We start from the raw sequence: 19,442 nt of genomic DNA, 5'->3' as shown, positions 1-19,442 counted from the left end.
AAACCCTAGATTCATCTCCAGCACCAAAATGAACAAAAACACCAAAGGAATGTTAATTGGCTCACCTTAAACATGACATTGATTTCTTCCCCCAACGGATCAGCATTTACCATTGCAACTTTCAAGGGCACAGCATTAGAACTGAAGAAGGAACAAGACTACAAATAAAACATGTTAAGCATTAGACATACTACACTGGAATAAAAACAGGCCTATCATCTTTTTCAACCTAGGCATTTCTCCTAGGCATTTGCTCCAGTACTACCCTGGTCTTTCAAAGTCACAAACACTGATGAGTGCTTTTGCCAGAGAAAATCCACATTTACATAACTACAAGCCCAGTTCCACATACTGAACTCAAAATAAAACATTTTCAAAAACAAACAAAAAAAATGGGGCTGTAGCTATAGTATAGCAAGTAGGGTGCTTGCCTTGCATATAGTAAACCCAGGTTTAATCCCTGATACCCAATATGGTTCCCAGAGCCTGCTAAGCACTGCCAGGTGTGGCCCCCAAACAAAACAAAACAAGATATATAGTATATTCTGATGGCAATGAAAAGTATCATAAACCTGGCAAAAGGCTCCCTAGCCACTCACAAGAAAAGGAAAAAAGATTTTCTGTCATTGGGTGGTTTAAATGATAGTGTTATGTATCTCTCAATAGCTATAATCACCATATAAAATAATTCAAGGTAGGAACTGGAGCGATAGCATAGCAAGTAGGGCATTTTCCTTGTACGCAGCCAACCTGGGTTCAATTCCCAGCATCCCACATGGTCCCCAAGCACCACCAGGAGTGATTCCTGAGTGCTGAGCCAAGAGTAAACCAGGTGTGACCCAAAAAGAAAAAAAAAGAAATGCCCAGAGTCAGCCAAAATGTGAGTTGGTCTTCAGTAGGAAGCATGCCACTTGGGGGAACGGGAGTTAGGACAGGGAAAGGAATACTAATACAGTGACAGAGGAAAGTGTTCAGCTGGGAGGAAGAAAGGGTTTAAAAGATAGTAAAGCGGGAATGCATGGAAACCTATCAGCAACGGTATTGTAAAGCAAGGTGCAAAAAACTATTTAAAAAAGAAAAAAGTGCCCTCCTGGACGCAGGCTCTGTGTGAGAAGACAATTGGGGGGCAAGAGATATGACACTGGTGGAGGGAAGTGGACACTGATGATGGGACTGGTGTTGAAACAGTGTATTCCTGAAACCAAATCACGAGTAACTTTGTAATTCATGGTGACTTAATTTAAAAAAAATTAAATAAACAAACAAACAAATAAATAATTCAAGGTAGCAAGAAACTAAGTTTCTTCTGTCAGTAAAGATAAACTGAGGTAAACCTTGATCTTAAACAAACATCCATAATTCCTTATAGTTAACCTAACTAGGTTTTACCCACATCTGCGTTAAACAAGCCAATATTTTTGCTTTCCTCCTAAACATATTTTTGAAATTTAATATAAAATTCTGTTTTATGTATCACCTTAATATTTAATTCTTTTGCCACAAGACTTGGATTTAGAGGGAGACGGCATTTATTTTTTTGGAAAAAGGTCTGTACTCTTTCCATACTTCTTTGGAGAACCACCTAGGGAAAAAGAAGAAAACAGTAAATACATAATAAAATTGAGATTTTTTTTTTTCTGCTTTTTGGGTCACACCTGGCGATGCTCAGGGGTTACTCCTGGCTCATGCAGTCAGGAATTGCTCCTGGCGGTGTTCGGGGGACCATATGGGATGCTGGGAATCGAACCTGTGTCGGCCATGTTGGCTGCGTGCAAGGCAAATGCTCTACCCACTGTGCTATTGCTCCAGTACCGAGATCTATTTTTAAGACAACAAAATATGAGTACCTAGTTTGATTTATTTTAGTGAAGCAAGATAGTTTTTATTGAATGAAATGATTGGAAAGTTGTAAAAGGACAGAAAGGAAATATATATTCAAGAAAGAACATGGACTTGAAGAACAAGCTGATGTGCACCCAGTGTTTAAAAAAACCAGTTATGGGCCAGAAAGATATTACAGTGGGTAAGGCATGTGTCTTGCATGTGGCCTTTCCTGGTTAGATCCTTGGTACCACATCTTAGCTCCACCAGGAGTGATTCTGGCACAGAACCAGGAGTAAGCCCTGAGAAAAAAGACAAAATTATAAGGAGTCTTACGTCCTAGTTTAAACAATGTAAAGGAGAGTCAAGGAATGGCTCATGGGCCCAAAGCATCTGCATTACAGAAGTGAGGCTATGTGTCTGAGTTCCAATGATGCCCACATGTGCTGAGCATGTAACAATGAAATTGTGATCTCTGGGCACTAATGACGGAGGAGCACATTGCCACACATGGTGAGCATGTGTGAGCACCTGTGATGCATGGGAAACATCTCAAGTGTACAAGGACTACAATCAGAGTGCCACAGTCATAGCCCTAGTCACTGCAATGACAATAGCAATCACTTATCATTTAATCACTTAATCCCCGTTATTCATCGATTTATTCGAGCGGGTGCCAGTAAGGTCTCCATTCATCCTGGTTGCGTGCTAGCGTAGCCCAATGGTATCTGTTCGTTCTAGGAACACGCAGAGCCTCAAACCGATCATCCAGGGTCTTGACGAAGAAGTCTGACCATCTTGTAGGTGGGCGTCCACGTGATCTTTTGATGTCCCGTGGAATCCAATCAATCAGTAATGGCTCTAGTCCAGCGGTTGTCTGTAAACCTCATTACATGTCCAGCCCATCTGATTTTTGATGTCTTGGCAAATGAGACAGCGTCCCTGATTCTTGAGCGTTGACGAAGATCAGAACTCCAGATTCTATCTCTCATTTGAGTGAATCGTGATATTCCAAGCATAGCTCTTTCGATTCCTCTTTGAGAGACCCGAATAGCGTTTTCATCCTGTTTTCATAGGATCCAGGTCTCTGAGGCATATGTTAATGCAGGAAGAACAGTGGAATCAAAGAGATGTGCTTGTAGCTGGAGGTTCTTTGTCCTTTTAGTTATTTCTTCAACGTTCTTGAAGGCATTCCAAGCCGCTCTCTTCCTCCTGCGCAACTCAGGTGCCAGGTTATTCATCATGTTGATTTCTCGACCTCGGTATATATAACTCTTGCATTCGGAGATGGTGGTTCCGTTGAGAGCGAATGGAGCGTCAGGAACAAGGCTGTTTCTCATAAACATTGTCTTCGTAAGATTCAGCTGTAGTCCGACCTTTCCACATTCACGGTCAAAGTCGTTCAGCATTTGTGCCTCTTGGCTGATGTTTGGTGTTATTAGAACGATGTCATCAGCAAAGCGGAGGTGGTGTAGTTGCCGACCATCTATCTTCACTCCCATGCTTTCCCATTCCAGTTGTCGCATGATATTCTCGAGGGTGGCACTGAAGAGTTTTGGTGAAATGGTATCACCCTGCCGAACCCCTCTCTTGATATGGATGATTACTTCTTTGTAGAATGAATGGTGAGATCTTGGTAGTGAATCCGCAATAGAGCTCACGAAGGATCCTGATGTATTGAGTTTGTACGCCCTGATTGGCTAGGGCTTCCATGACCGCTTCCGTCTCAACAGAATCAAAGGCCTTCTTTAAATCAATGAACGTTAGACACAGCGGCATCTTGAACTCCCGAGAAACCTCAATGAGCTTAGTAATCGTGTGGATATGGTCGATGGTACTGAATCCTTTTCGGAATCCGGCTTGTTCACATGGTTGTCCTTCATCTAGTGTTCTGCTAATCCTATTCAGGATGACTCGAGTGAACAGTTTGTAAACGACAGATAATAGGCAGATTGGGCGATAGTTGCCAATGTCGTGGATGTCTCCCTTCTTGTATAGTAGTACAGTCCTGCTGGTTTTCCATTGGGATGGAACCTTGCATTCAGACAGGTAGCATGTGAAGAGCGGAGCCAATGTATTGATGGGTACTGCTGGTAAGTTCTTCAGGTGTTCAGGTCTGATCTTGTCTGGGCCAGGTACTCTTTGTTTCTTTACCAACGAGATGGCATGTTGGATTTCGGAAGGGAGAACATTGGGAACGACATATCCATCATGTGGTATGTGGTATGTGGGCAAGTGAACGTGGCTATTAAAGAGATCTGAGTAGAAGTCACGAATAATCTTCTCCATTGACCTTCTGGAAGATGTGATAGATCCATCATGATGTTGGAGGGCAGTCATCTTGGTTTATATATATAATATTATATATTTATATATATTATTTTTTATATTTCCATCTGTATTGTTATTATATATAATATATAACATTATATATTATATATTATATATCATATATAATAACAATACAGATGGAAATATTGTATTGTTATTATATATAATGTTATATATTATATATTATATATAATAACAATACAGATGGAAATATAAACATATGAGTTCAGAAATAAACCCTTGGTCAACTTATTGTCAACAAAGGTACCAAGTTCAGTCTCACTTGGAAAATGAGTCTGTTCCACAAATATGATTATCCGGAAAAACTAGATAACCACAAGCAAAAGGATAAAGCTAAGCCCTTATTTTATTTCAATAAAAAAATTAAAAATTGGTCAAGGAGCAATAGCACAGCGGTTAGGGCGTTTGCCTTGCAAGCGGCCAACTGGGTTGGATTCCCAGCATCCCATATGGTCCCCTGAGCACCGCCAGGGGTAATTCCTGAGTGCAGAGCCAGGAGGAACCCCTGTGCATTGCTGGATGTGACCCAAAAAGCAAAAAAAAAAACCCACACAAACTGGGGTCAACGCTATTGTACAGTGGGTAGGGCATTTGCCTTACACACAGCTGACCTGGGTTCAATCTCCAGCACCCCATAGGGCCTCTGGACTATTGCCAGGAGTGATCTGAGTGCATAGCCAGGAATAAGCCCTGAACATTACTGGGTGCACCAACTCTGCCCCACACTCCTCCCCAAAAAATACAAAACAATTTTCAAAGGACTAAATGGATATTTATTTTGCTTATTCATTCTCCATCCAAGTACTAACCAGGCCCGACCCTGCTTAGCTTCCGAGATCATGGAGCGATAGCACAGCGGGTAGGGCGTTCGCCTTACAAGCGGCCAACATGGCCGACCCGAGTTCGATTCCTCCGCCCCTCTTGGAGAGCCCGGCAAGCTACCGAGAGTATTCGATATGCCAGACACAGTAACAACAAAGTCTCCAATGGAGACGTTACTGGGCCCGCTCGAGCAAATCGACGATCAACGGGAGGGCCTTTACCTTTTACCTATTCATTCTCCAAAGAAGGCACATATCAAGATATACACAAAATCATTTTTCATTACAGAAAAGCAAATTAAAACCATACTAAAATTATAATTCATACCCATTAGGTTGGCAACAATTAAAAATAAAGGGGTTGGGGATGTAGCTCGGTGCTAGAGCCCTGCCTTGTAAATGTCTTGCATTAAGCCTTAAGTTCCCAGCACTGAAAAAAAAAAAAATATATATATATATATGATACTGCACTGCACTGTCCTCCAGTTGTTCATCGATTTGCTCAAGCAGGCACCAGCAACGTGTCCACTGTGAGAATTGTTACTGTTTTTGGCATAGCGAATACACCACGGGGAGCTTTCCAGGCTCTGCCGTGCAGGCGGGATACTCTCCGTAGCTTGCTGGGCTCTCTGAGAGGGACAGAGGAATCGAACCCAGGTCAACCATGTGCAAGGCAAACGCCCTACCCACTGTGCTATCGCTCCAGCCCATTACTAAGATACATAAAAACAGAAATAGTTGGTGAGGATGTGGAGAAATTGTTAGTAGAAAATGCTGAAGCCGTTTTGAGGTAACAGGTTAGTAGTTCCTCAAAAAGTTGAATACAGGGGCCAAAGAGATTAAAACAGGGGTTTAGGTGCTTGCCTTGAATGCAGCTAACCCTGGTTTGATTTGCAGTACTGCATATAGTCGTCCGTCCCCTCCCCCCTAAGCATGCCAGAAGTGGCCCCTGAGCACCGAGCTAGGTGTAGCCCCTGAGTACCAGTAGATATGGTCCTAAAACCAAAAAAAAAGGTTAAATAATAGAAAAAAGTGAAATGTCTATTAACTAATAAATGAATAAGCAAAATAAATATCTAAACAATGTAACATTACTCAGGAATAAAAAGAAAACAAATATGAATATGGATGAAGCTGGACCCAGAGTGATAGTACAGTGGGTAAGGTGTTTGCCTTGCATGCAGCCAACCAGGGTTTGATTCCTGGTATCCCAGATGGCCCTCCAAGTACTGCCAGGAGTAATTCTTGAGTGCAGAGCCAAGAATAAGCCCTGAGCATCATTGGGTGTGACCCATTTTTAAAAGGAAGAAAAAAAAATAAGAATATAAGTGACACTTTAAAATACTAAATGAAAGAAACCAGGCATAAAAAGCTAAAAAACGATATGAATCCACTTAAATGAAAGGTCTAAAATAAGAAAATTCCATAGAATAAAAGCAGATTGCTTCTAACAAGGGGGTGGGAGGAGGTGAAAGTGAGGGAGTGGTTAGTGGTTTTATTTTGGTGTGAATTTTCTGAAACTAAATAGTGGCATGGTCATGTAACATTGTAATTATACTAGAAAACATAAACCATTTTAACTATAACTTAAAAATACCTATGATATTCTTATCTCAACAATATATATTTTTCTATTAAAATTTTACAACAGGGCCAGAGAGACAGTACAGGTGGTAAAGGCACTGGCCTTGCATGCAGTCAGCTTGACTTCGATCCCTGGCATCCTACAGGCTGGGGATGTGGCTGTGCACATGCCTTACAGCTGCACAGCACTGAGTTCCACCCCAGCACAACCTGGATGAGGGAGGGGTAAAGAGCAGAATGGAGGATCAGGGGTAGCTCAGTTAATAGATCCTCGGTCAGCCGCATGCAAGGGAAGTGCTCTACCTGCTTGATTTCACTCCAGTCCAAGAGGACAATTCTTAACAGAAAGAAATAGGCATGGAAATTAAAAAGCATTGCTTTTCAGGTAGGCTGTATAAAATCTACAAAATTATAAAACTACCTGGACCTAATGAAATAGGTGACCAAGGCTGCAGGATATAAGTTTGCTGGGAAAAAGTCAGAATGCAATAACCAACTGTATTACTAGATAATAAGAACGGTGAGCAGTAAAATTTTAAAGCAGCAATACCGTTTACAATAATATCCAATATATGAATTGCTTAGGGATTACATTTAGAAAAGACGAGAACTAAAAACTTAATTATAAGATACAGCTGGAGGAAATTAAGGAAGATCCAAACTATGGTAAAATAAATGGTGACATGGGTCGGAAAGACTCAGTAGTTGTAAACAGTCCATTTTCTACAAGTTTAGCTAGACGTAATCAGAATCTTAAGCAAAATTCCAGCTTGCTATTGCTATAGAAACTGATGATTCTAAAGTTTATATGAATTTGTAAAGTACCTTAAAATATAAGAAACCACTTATATGAAATCGCTTTCAAAAAGATCAAAGATATTGGACACACAAAAGGAAGAAAAAATTATTTCCATATGTCAGGTTACTTTAATATCAAAATATTTATGTTGCCTCTTATGGGTACATACCTGTCTGGTAGATCCACTAGCTTGCCTTACTTTCTCTGCTACTCCTCCTAAAAGCTGCACAAGTTTTGTCTGCTTCAAAAGTTCTTCTCTGAGTCTTTTTCCTCCTACTGAGAGTAGAGCACCCAAAACAAGCTCATACCGAGCTCCAAAGTGTGCGTCATGCAGTGCATCCTTGAGAAGCCTAATACAGCAAAATATTTGTCAGCCATCTTTCTCAAACATCAATGTAATGAGTTTCATTTTTTTTTCCTTTTTGGGTCATCCCCAGTGATGCACAGGAGTTACTCCTGGTTCTGCACTCAGGAATTACTCCTGGCAGTGCGTGGGGGACCAGATGGGATGCTGGGAATCGAACCCGGGTCAGCCACATGCAAGGCAAACACAATACCCGTTGTGCTACTGCTCCAGCCCCATGAGTTTAATTTTTAGTACTCAGAGATTTCTTTTAGGATATATAAACAAGTAAAAATGTATCTATAATAAGAGCTCTATCATGACAAATGTCTTTGTCGTATTTATTTTTAAATGCAAAAATATTTTAGCATAAAAATTTAGCCTCCACATAATATTATTTACAGGAACCATGTAAGTATTGTGAGTATAACATTTAGACTTTTTCAGTGTCTTCTCTGAAAGTAATAGAAAAGGAAATAAAGAACTAAGGAAATTTAAATCTTACCAATATAAACTGTGTGCTATACGTATATTTCCCAAAGCTCTGGACAGAAGAAAGCGTAATAAAGAACTATTCAGATAAATTTCATATTTCAAAGCCTATATACAAAGAAAAATAAGAAGTATTAATGGCCAATCTTATACTACACAGGCTTATACTATCAAGAGAAATGATCTGAAGTATTATTATTTTTTTTTTGGCTTTTTGGGTCACACCCGGTGATGCTCAGGGGTGACTCCTGGTTCTGAACTCAGAATTGTGCAAGGCAAATGTCACTGTACTATCATTCTAGCCCCTGAAGTATTATTCTTGCTGACAAAAGATGATACTTAACTTGTATCATAAAATATATCATAAAATTTATTTTACCAATAAAAATCAAATAGTAATACATAAACCTGTGAGTAACACCACTTATTAGCTATGTTTAAGTAGTCAGGAAAGTAAAATCAGCTAAAAGCTCCAGTCTGATTTGTTCTAAGAATTTACAACGTACTAAAAACCCAGATGGGCTGGAGCGATAGCAGAGCGGGTAGGGCGTTTGCCTTGCACACAGCCAACATGGCTGACCCGAGTTCGATTCCTCCGCCCCTCTCGGAGAGCCCAGCAAGCTACCGAGAGTATCTCGCCCACACGGCAGAGCCTGGCAAGCTCCCCGTGACGTATTCAATATGCCAAACACAATAACAATTGTCACAATGGAGACGTTACTGGGACTGCTCAAGCAAATCGATGAACAAAGGAAGGACTGTGAAAAACCCATATTTATTTATTTCCATAAACTAAACCATATTTAGTATGTGGAAGCTGTCAATAATGGGGAAAAGTTCACATTAAATCAATTTCAATTCACCTTAACACTTCAATGCTACAACAGCATTTTTATTTATTTTTTTGTATTTTCGGCCACAGCTGGCAATGCTTAGGGATTATTCCTGGCTCTGTACTCAGTGATCACTCCTGATGGTGCTTGGGTGACCATATGGGGTGCTGGGGATCAAATCTGTGTCAAGTGCATGGAAGACAAGTGCCTCACCTGCTGTACTATCTCTCTGGCCCTTACAAAAGCATTTTTAAGTGGAAACAGGAAGGGGGGGCAATGGTTAGGGCACTTCCCCTGTATGCTTCCAACTTGTGTCGGAAGCCTGGCACCACATATAGTCCCCTCTGCCCCGTCAGGAGTAGTAATCTGAGCGAAGATACAGGAGGAAGGACTGAGCACCATCAGGTGTGGCCCGAGACAAAACAAAACAAAAAACCCAGAAGAGGGATCCCTTAGGGGGTTCCCTACTCTTAAAAGCCATGGGAAGAGTTAGTTTAATAGGTAACCAACAAAGTCAAAAGAACAAAAACAGAAAACTGACCTGTACAAATTGTGGAAGAAGATCTGTAAGCTCATCATCACTAATGGCCTCAATCCAGTTCACAGCCAGAGACCTCACTTCCTGATCGGCAAATCTAGAAGAGTGCCAACAAATGAAGATTTAACAGTGATTTCTTAGGGAAGCTAGTTCTGGAAAACACAATTTCAATCTATTCCTATTAAAGAATAATCGAAAGTTCTTAATTCAAAGCAGTGTGGCAGAATGTTTTTTCTTTGGGTCATACCCAGTGTTGCTCAGCGCTGACTCCTACTTCTGTGCTCAGGGGACCACATGTGGGGCCGGGGATAGAATCCAAGTCAGCTGCATCCAAGGCAGAGTGTTTTTACCACTCTAAGTGACTTATGTACTATCTCTTAGCCCTCATTTTTTATCATATCTTTTTAAAGAAAGAAAATCTTACTGGTTAGACGAAAGATCAATTTTGGAGGCCAGAGGACCAGAGAGATAGAATAAGAGGCGAAAGTGCTTGCCTTATGCATGGCCAACCTTGGCTCGATCCCCAGTACTCCATATGGTTTCCTGAGCGCCCCCAGGAGTGATCCCTGAGCACAGAGCCAAGAGTAAGCCCTGAGCACCACCAGGCGTGGCCCCCAACCCCGTCAAGAGAAAAATAAAATCAGAGGTCAAAAGGACATACAGAAGTTTAAGCTGATTGCAGAACCACATATAGTCCCTTGAGCAGTATCAGGAGTGATCTCTGAGAGCAGAGACAGGAGTAACGCAAACTAAATTCATTTTTTAAAAAATTCAAGCTTGAATTGCTCAGCCTAAAACATAAAAATAAAATTATTCAAAATTAACAGCATCTCGGGGCTGGAGCAATAGCACAGCGAATAGGGTGTTTGCCTTGCACACGGCCGACCTGGGTTAGATTCCCAGCATCCCATATGGTCCCCCGAGCACCGCCAAGAGTAATTCCTGAGTGCATGAGCCAGGAGTAGCCCCTGTGCATCGCCGGGTGTGACGCAAAAAAAAAAAAAAAAAAAAATTACAGCTTTTCTGGAGTCAGAGAGAGTATAGCAGTTAAGGCATTTGCCCAGCACCCGGAAAATCTGGATTTGATCCCCACACCCCATGAGGTCTCTCCAGTCCCAACGAGAGTGATCGCTGAGGTCAGTGGCCAGGTAGGGCATGGGAACCACTGGGTAGCAGCCTCAAAACAAAACAAACAACAAAGGACTTACCAACCTCTGTTTCGGGGTTAGTTGTTTTTCGTTTTGTTTTTAATTAAAAAAAATTTTTTTTGGCTTTTTGGGTCACACCTGGTGATGCTCAGGGGTTACTCCTGGCCCTGCATTCAGGATTTACTCCTGGCGGTGCTGGGGCAGGGTTGGGGGTGCTGGAAATTGAACTCTGGTTGGCCTCTTGCAAGGCAAACGCTCTACCGGATTTACTACCACTCTGGCCCCTTGGGGATAATTTTAAATGATTTGCTGTGTCTTTTTTAATAAGTTCAGTGCCAAAGATTTGTCTGTAGAAATAGAGAGCAAATGATTTTTCTCCCAGTAAACTTACTTTGAATCGAGAAGCTCGAATGCAGTCAATGGGTGCAGTGGAGGCCACTGTTGAAGCAATGTGTATGTTTTCTTAAGATTAGCCCATTTCCAGTTTGGGGCACTTGCTAGTACTTTAGGAAGACAATTTGGATGTTTTAGACAATAATAACGTTTATCCCATAAAAATGCCTTATCTTCTTTAGAAAGTCTACAAAGAAAATAGAATTACTTTTCAGTGATACCATAATGGGTTATAATTTCAGTGACTCATTTTAGACAACTATTTAGTAGTAGAATCATTAATACTAATTTGCAATTTTTTAAAAAAAATTGAAGTACAATAAACATCACTAAATTACTCTAATTTAAAAATTATTAAATTCTGGCAAGAACTTTAGTTATAAAAATAAAGGATAGCTAAGTATAATAAAAATCATTGAGCTTTAACCAAGAGTTAGAAACTAGAAATCAGAGAAAAACAGAACACACTCTAAGACTTCATTTTATAGGAATAAAATCAAATGTCATGCAAAAATTAAAATGCTATTATAAATTTTAGGGGTTTAAATAGCTCAAGTGGGAAATACTCAAAATGAAAACAAAGTCTTTTGTAGATTCTAATTTAATCCTAATTACAAACGTTCACATCAATGAAATACATCACTACCCAGTCATTTACTTTCATTTTTAGAAGACCGGCACTAGTCATCTAATGTGCAATGCTAGAAAATTTCAAATACTGCAAAAAAGATACATAGTGAAGTCTACTTCCAATTTCCCTTCCAGTGGCAAATGCCCAAGCTAATCTATTTATGCAGAAGAACATACATAGGTATCTAGAAATTATTTTTCCTATACGTTAATGGTAACATTCTTTGTACACTATTCTATTCCTCATCTTCTTCACCAAACATGTCTTGAATATTTGTGTGTGTGTGTGTGTGTGTGTGTGTGTATGAAACTTAATTAGTAATAGGTACATGGTAATGTGTTGGATAAATATAACATAATTGTATACCTAATTGCAACATAACCTACTGATGAAAATTTTCTATCAGTTTTTCAATAATAAATGCTGTCATGAAAATGCTTGTTAATAGAAGCAAATATAAAAGAATTTCCACTAAGATATATAACTGGATGTTGAACTGCTGGCTCACAGATCATGCACAGTGACCTTTACAGATTTTGTCAGATTGCTCTCCAAAATTTTTAGAATTCAACAAATAAGAATAATTCTCCATTTTTCTGTATTCTCTCCAACACCATATGAACCATTTCAATTTACACAATCTTGATATGCATGAAATGGTACCTTGTACAATTTTACATTTATTTTGTAACTGAAAGGTATTTTTAGATGCTTGAAAGACACTGTACTTTTCCAAGAAATTACTTTTCCATGTTCTTTGTCTATTACTAAGTGATCTGCTTTTCTAACTGATATAAAAGGGTTCTTTACTTATCTATGGAATAATTTATGATTAAATAAATCAATCTGTAGACATTTACTGTAAATATAGCTTCCAGACATTAAGACTGAAGAACTTAATAAACCATAAACTTCAGTTTTACACTGTAGGAGACAAAACAGAATTAAAAGAAGCAAAACAAAATCACAGGAACAAAAAGGATCAATGTACGATACCCAAAAGATGAGTCTCTGTGAAGAATATCAAGAAGTTTTCCTTTGATATCATTCTCCAGTGTTTCTAAGTTGTGTTGCTGCATGATACTTTTGTCAACTTGTGGAGTAGTATAAATGATGTCAAATGTAGGAGAAGGAAAATCAACCTTAAAAGTTTAAGAGTTGAAAGCTATTCAAAAGTCTACATATTTCCCACATTAAACATATCTGCCATATTGAACTTCTTACTTTTGAAAACAATTTTTTTTGTTAGCCATTAAGGTGTTTTTCTTAGGGGGGTGGGGCAGGAAGGGGTTAGGCTATACCTAGCGGTGCTCAGGGCTTACCCCTGGCTCTGCACTCAGGGATCATTCCAGAGATGCTCAGAGGACCATCTGGAGTGCAGGGACAGAACCCAGGATGCCCTTGTGCAAAACAAGCACCTCCTGCTGTACTATCTTTCCAGCCCCTTTAAGGTGATTTTTAGACCAATTATCAAACCAAATTACCATTGCTGGCAATTTTAAATAGCATATATATTGCTTGGAATGTGTATAATGTATTTTTCACTATTTCTAAAAATAGAAACTACTAGTTTATTATTTTTAAATTGAAGACAGAGGCTAGAGGGATACCCCAATGGACTGGATCACTAACTCTGCATGTAGGAGGCCTGGTTCAATCCCTAGAACCACAATGTCTCCCAAACAGCTAGGAGTGACCTTTGAGTACTAAGTCAGAAATAGTCTCCTTGAGCCCAAACCACCTCCCATCCTAAATAAATTAAACAAATTGAAGAAAGACTAAACAAAATTAATTAGACTTAACAACAATCCTGATCATGATCTACATATACTTTAGACACAGAACTTAAAGCCAATGTCAGGAAGAACCATTACCTGTAACACTATTCTTTCCATCACATATCCTTTTTTGGGAATTGTTCCAGAAACAGGATTCGTATGTGATGAAGTCCAAAGATACAGAAGCTTAGTTCCACATGTTAAAAACCTTTATGAACGTAAACAGAAAAGTAACATGTTTTCACTTTAAAGGTACATTCCAAACTCCCAAAGCATGGAATTAAATTGGTAATGGTAGAATTTATCCCTTTATCCTCTACATAATATAATAGAATTTATGCTCTGCATAATAAAAAAGATGGTTATATACCAGGAGGCACCCTACAGTGTGCTGAGATAAATGTACTGAAGTGCACAGGTTGGAAAAAGTGAGGAGGAATAAAAGGACTTGTCTTGGAAGGAACAGGGTTAAGGAGAGATCACAGATGGGAAAAGATCCGAGAGTCATTTGTCTCCAAAACATCTTACATAAAAAGATCAAGAATAGCTTTGAAAATCATCTACAAAGAAAAACACCTCAAGGTGGTGATCCAGGTTACAGAATACCCCCTGACTTTTACCATGAGTGGGAAAAAAGCCCAACACATGTCAAGAAAACCAGTGTATACTTAGTGGCAAAGCACCAATCATTTGAAATGAGAAGTTCTGTTCATGTTCTAAACCAGGTGTCAGCAAACTTTCTGTAAAGAACCAGGTAGTAAATATTTTTGGCATCCTAGGTGGGTCTATTATAGACTCAGTTCTGCTGTAGAATAAAAGTAGCCACGAACAATACATAAATGACCATATACACTGTGTTCTAACAAATCTATTATTTACAAAAATCAAGAGGCATATTACATTAACATATTACCCTTGTACCAAATTACACACTTTTTTGTGTATCTTAGGGAACAGAGAATACTTGCCAACTAAAAACGCTTTTTGGGTCACACCTGGCAATGCACAGGGTTTACTCCTGGCTCTGCACTCAGGAATTACTCCTGGCGGTGCTTAGGGGGACCATATGGGATGCTGGGAATCAACCCAGGTCGGACGCATGCAAGGGAAACACCCTACCCACTGTGCTACCGTTCCAATCCCCTATCACCTTAAAAACACCTTAACCTTCAATTACATTAAGGCAAATTCTGGTAATTTATCTGTAAATCTGTAAATAACAAACATTTTTGTTCTAAAATATACAATGGTACAATACCATTATCATTTCTAAAATAACTGACAGTATCTATTGCTGCTTTTGCCTATGTTTTCATATTTTAGATGAATTTCATGGCCTGCAAAGTCTAAACTTTCTCTACTTTGATCCCCAGTACAGAAAAAATCTTGATTTTCTAGTTTTAGTTGAGACATTCTTTCTCTCTGCCACCGAACAAACCAGGACTTTTGTTCTAAGAATTTTCTGCTTGCATTTCCTTTATTATGGCCCTTTATTTTCCTGTGGTTTCTATAAAGTAGTTGCTAGATTTAGAGGCTTAATCAGATTAAGAGTTATTTATATGGCAAGAATACTTAACACCTTAGAGGTGGCACTGTACACTATCTGCTATTACCTCAAAGAGAGAAACACATTATTTGGTTTTTTGTTCTACAATGTTAAAAGGACCACTTTGTTTAGGTGTTATGAGTCTAAATCAAACATTTTAAGTTCCAGAAAAGTTAATAGCTGAATGGTTTAAAACAGGCATTCATAACCACTGTGAAAATCAATACCAATTTTTGGGTTTTCTTGTTGCTCTTGTTACAGTTTCAGAGATCAAATCCAGGCCCTTATTAAAAAAGGTACAGCAGAATTCTGTAACTGATCTGTAATCCCAAGCCCAAAATCAATAGTTTTTTGTTTGTTTGTTCTTCAGGTCATACGTGGCAGTGCTCAGGGCTTACTCTTGGCTCTGTGCTCAGGGAGCACTCCTGGCTGTACACGGGAAATCACACAATGTTGGAACCAGGATTGGCTGCTTGCATGGCAAATGCCTTAAACCTGTACCAGCTCTTTGGCCCCCGAAGTAATAGTTTTTAACCAAAAATGATTCTGCCTCCGAGGAACATTTAGTAATGTCTAAGGACATTTTTGGTCGGCAAGTATTCAACTTTGGAGTAGTACACAGGAAAAGCATATGTCAAGAGCAAAATTTTCTGAGTTATGAACATTGCAAGATTTTAATAAATGACAAAATCAATCTGTGCTTGTCATTTAAGAAAAATAAAGAGGCAGATTAAAGTATTTTATTCTAATTTTAAATTGTTTTAATGTTAAAATATTTGCCCTATCACATGTTAAACAGATCACTTACCAAATTCTTTCCCAAAGTGTCTCATGGGACAAATGTTTCAAGAGATGTGGTAAAGAAAATGAAAAATGGGGGGCTGGAGCAAAAGTATAGCAGATACATGATTTGCCTTGCAAGCAGCCAACCCAGGGTGAATCCCTGGCATCCAATATGGTCCCAGAGCCCTACCAAGAGGGATTCCTGAGTGCAGAGCCAGGAGAAAGCCCTGAACATCTTTGGGTGTATGCCAAAAATAAAAAAAGGAAAAAAGAAAATGAAAACTAAAAGTACCAAGGTAGCAAATAAATCTGAAAATGGCCATGTGAGATAATAATTACACAAACTAGAGATCTAAAACCACCCAGATTCAAATCCCAATTCTAAGATTTACTATCTAAGTGTTGTCAGGCAAATTATCTAAATTCTCTATGCACTGATTTTCTCCTTTGTAAAAAAGGATGACAAATGTATAGCAGACTAACATCTAGTAAATTAATACAAAGTGTCTTTTATTAGTTAACACTCTTATTAAAAACAAAAGACTTCATAACTGTGATGTTGAGATATTTTACCATACTAATGTGCTATGCATATCACTCTCCAAAACATAATCATGCAATAAAACATATTGCAGATTTATTAACTAATTTTTTTCATTTAAGAAGACTCTGATAGGCTAAAGGAACATATTATTATTTAAAACAATCAGAATTATCATCTGAAAGGACATCATCTTAGATTATATTATCCCATTGGCTATGAAGAGGCACAAGCTCAAAAGGAATTCCTAAACCCCTAGATATAAAATGATACTTTGCACATAGGATGGATTTTTGGAACTGTGGAATTATACCAGTAATATACAGTGAGTACATAAGAGACACAGTGAGCAGGGTGCTGCTTTTCTGTGTGATTATTTGATTATTTTCAAATAATCTAGTGGAAATCCATATATGGATATCCAAACTATAGCAGAATATTGGTTTCCTCTGATCTGTAGCTCTGAAACGCTCTCTTTCATTACACTGGAAAAGCTGAGGAAGACCCTTTCTCATATATAATGTTCTCCACCCTATTAGCAAACTGATTCCAATACAAGAAGCCATGTCTACAGTAGCTCATCATCATAACTCATACTTACCGCTTAAAGTCAAAAAGAGGTAAAGAAACTTTGCCCAAAGTTTCTGGTCCCTTCCTCTGCTTATTAGAGTCAGGGGAACTTCCACTGCTTTGATTTAAAATTCCAAAAAGAGTGAGGTGAAGAAGTGATTCTAATGGCAACTGTGATATCTGGATGGGAAAAATGATTCTACGAGGGGGAAAAAATGTATTAATATAGAGAACAAATATATTCAATATTTAGCCAATAATAAGGCTGACAATTTTTAACCCATAAGAAGATTAACTTATCAAACACTCTTGAATCCTGAGTAATAACTATAAGCTTTTCTAACTTGTACTATAGAAATTTTAAATTCTTTCATATTTCAGACATATTTCATCATTCTTCAAAATTCTGTTATGGGGTCTCAGAGATAGTATAGGGCTGAGGCACTTGCTGACCAGTGTTCACCCATATAGTGCCCCAACCACTGCAGAGTGAATCCCGAGCACAGAGTAAGGAGTAAGCCATGAACACTGCTGGGTAAGGCCCAAACATGAAACATTTTAAAACAGTAAAAACCTTGAAAATCTGTTACTGGCCATTACTTGCACATTGCAATGTCAATATCTAGACAAAATACTACTAGGTTTGTTTCCTTTAAGGAAAACTGGGAGTTTAGTGTGACCTTCTGAGTAAGGATGAAGTGTATGTTTACATATCTACACAATATGACACACAGACTTGCCAATGCATATTTTTTAAATCTGAAAGAGTATGAAAGGCTAATTGTGATCACTTAGAGGAGGCCACAAGACGGTGTTAAAAATACAGTCACATATTTTTACCCTATGTATATTTCTGTATCATTTGGTCATTTCTCATAGACATGCTTTATTTTTGTAACTTAAAAAACTAAGAGGGCCAGAGAAACAGGTAGGGCACTTGCCTTATCACAATCATTGCCAAGAGTGGCCCAAAACAACAGGATCAACAAAAAGCCCCAGAAAGAGGGCTAAGGATTGGGGCTCAAGTAGTAGAACTCATGTCTTTTCCTATGTGAGGAACTGGATTCAATTCAATGTGAGCACTGCACAGGGAGCACTGCATAACATGGTGCTGGGGTCCACTCCTCCCCCAATACTGCCGGATGTGTAATTACCACTCCAGCATGACAATAAAAACAACTAAATTAAAAACAAAGAAAAAAATTAGAACCATTTAGTAAGTGCAAAAAAAAAAAAAAGTTAAAAATTGCTTTACAATGCAACCAACTTGGGTGTAATTCCTGACACTGCATATGGTCCCCTCTCAAGCACAGCCAGAGGTCACCCCTGAGTCAGGAATAGCCTGAGCACTGCCAAGTGTGACCAAAAATAACAAAACCACAACAATAATTTTATCTGTTAATACTGATTTGTGGGGTCTTTTTATCTGTATGAGCCCATATATACACTGTTATAGTGCAAATATTAACAGTGTGATCAAATACCATCTTTAGAACATTATCTGTAAATGTATGTCTTATTTCTGCTGCTGCTGCTCTTGTGGTGCCAAGGATCTCATACATGAAGGCACGCGCTCCCCCACTGAGCCATGGTCACAGCCATGAAACTTCTATAGTTAACTTGAGGGAGACTAAGAATAAATGGCATGCATCTGCGATTAAAGATAAAAATATAGATTTAGAAACAACAAATTTGTGAAAGACAAATTGAAATGTAGATTTAAATGTATTTCTGATTTTTAAGTGAGAATTTCAGACTTTTATAGACTAGATGAAATTTTTTAATATGGCAGAATTAGTGAATTTTAATATAAATTCTAATAAAAATGAAAGCTAGGAGCACACATATGAGGGGGGAAAGGGGGTTTAACAAAAGAATAAAAAGCCAGAAATTTCACTTACAGTTCATCCCATTTAATAAGATAGAAGAAATTCTTATAAGTGCCAACCTTCTTTGATTGAATAGGTTTAAAAAGATCCTTTCCATTGTGAGACAGGGAACATATCAAGTAGTATTTTTCGTAACTGGAAAAGTTTAATTTGAAATTAAACAAATTAGTTAACTGATTCAAAAAATTAGTTAACTGATTCAAATATGTATTAGCCATTCTTCCATAAAAGTAACTATAACCTGAAATAATTTTGTCACCATTCCATTTGAATTTCAGTACAACACTTGATATTTAACCACCGCAAATCCCATAAAAATAAGGAAGTTGTCTATCAGAAGGAGTCCAGAAGGCCAAAGCAACAGTACCGTGGGTCGGGTGTTTGCCTTGCACATGGGCTGACCCAGGTTTGATACTGGCACTGCAGAGGATTCCCTGAGCAGAGTCAGGAATCAGCCCTAAGCACCGCCACGTGTGTCAACACACAGACACACACACCCCACCCAGCAAAAAAAAAGGAGTACAGAAAGGAACACATGCTTAAGAGCCTCATAATGATACGAGTTACAGAATTTATCTCA

The 19,442-nt window shown here is 38.7% G+C and overlaps 1 protein-coding gene across 1 annotated transcript in view; it reads right to left on the bottom strand.

Moving 5' to 3' along the window:
• Nucleotides 1-19,442, bottom strand: part of PIK3C2A (phosphatidylinositol-4-phosphate 3-kinase catalytic subunit type 2 alpha) — a 106,561-nt gene that overhangs the window by 23,433 nt on the left and 63,686 nt on the right. The window contains exons 12-21 of the mRNA XM_056115902.1: nucleotides 18,875-18,997; nucleotides 17,005-17,172; nucleotides 13,630-13,741; nucleotides 12,752-12,897; nucleotides 11,123-11,311; nucleotides 9,587-9,680; nucleotides 8,226-8,320; nucleotides 7,547-7,727; nucleotides 1,478-1,582; nucleotides 66-158 (exon numbers count right to left, since the gene is read on the bottom strand). Coding sequence (XP_055971877.1) covers nucleotides 66-158; nucleotides 1,478-1,582; nucleotides 7,547-7,727; nucleotides 8,226-8,320; nucleotides 9,587-9,680; nucleotides 11,123-11,311; nucleotides 12,752-12,897; nucleotides 13,630-13,741; nucleotides 17,005-17,172; nucleotides 18,875-18,997 — 1,306 coding nt within the window. The remainder of the gene's footprint in view (nucleotides 1-65; nucleotides 159-1,477; nucleotides 1,583-7,546; nucleotides 7,728-8,225; nucleotides 8,321-9,586; nucleotides 9,681-11,122; nucleotides 11,312-12,751; nucleotides 12,898-13,629; nucleotides 13,742-17,004; nucleotides 17,173-18,874; nucleotides 18,998-19,442) is intronic.

Source organism: Sorex fumeus, unplaced genomic scaffold (assembly GCF_029834395.1).
Source record: "Sorex fumeus unplaced genomic scaffold, SorFum_2.1 ptg000030l, whole genome shotgun sequence".
Classification (NCBI taxonomy): domain Eukaryota; kingdom Metazoa; phylum Chordata; class Mammalia; order Eulipotyphla; family Soricidae; genus Sorex; species Sorex fumeus.
Note: the sequence above shows the minus strand (reverse complement) of the source record. Positions and strands in the feature narration are given on the sequence as shown.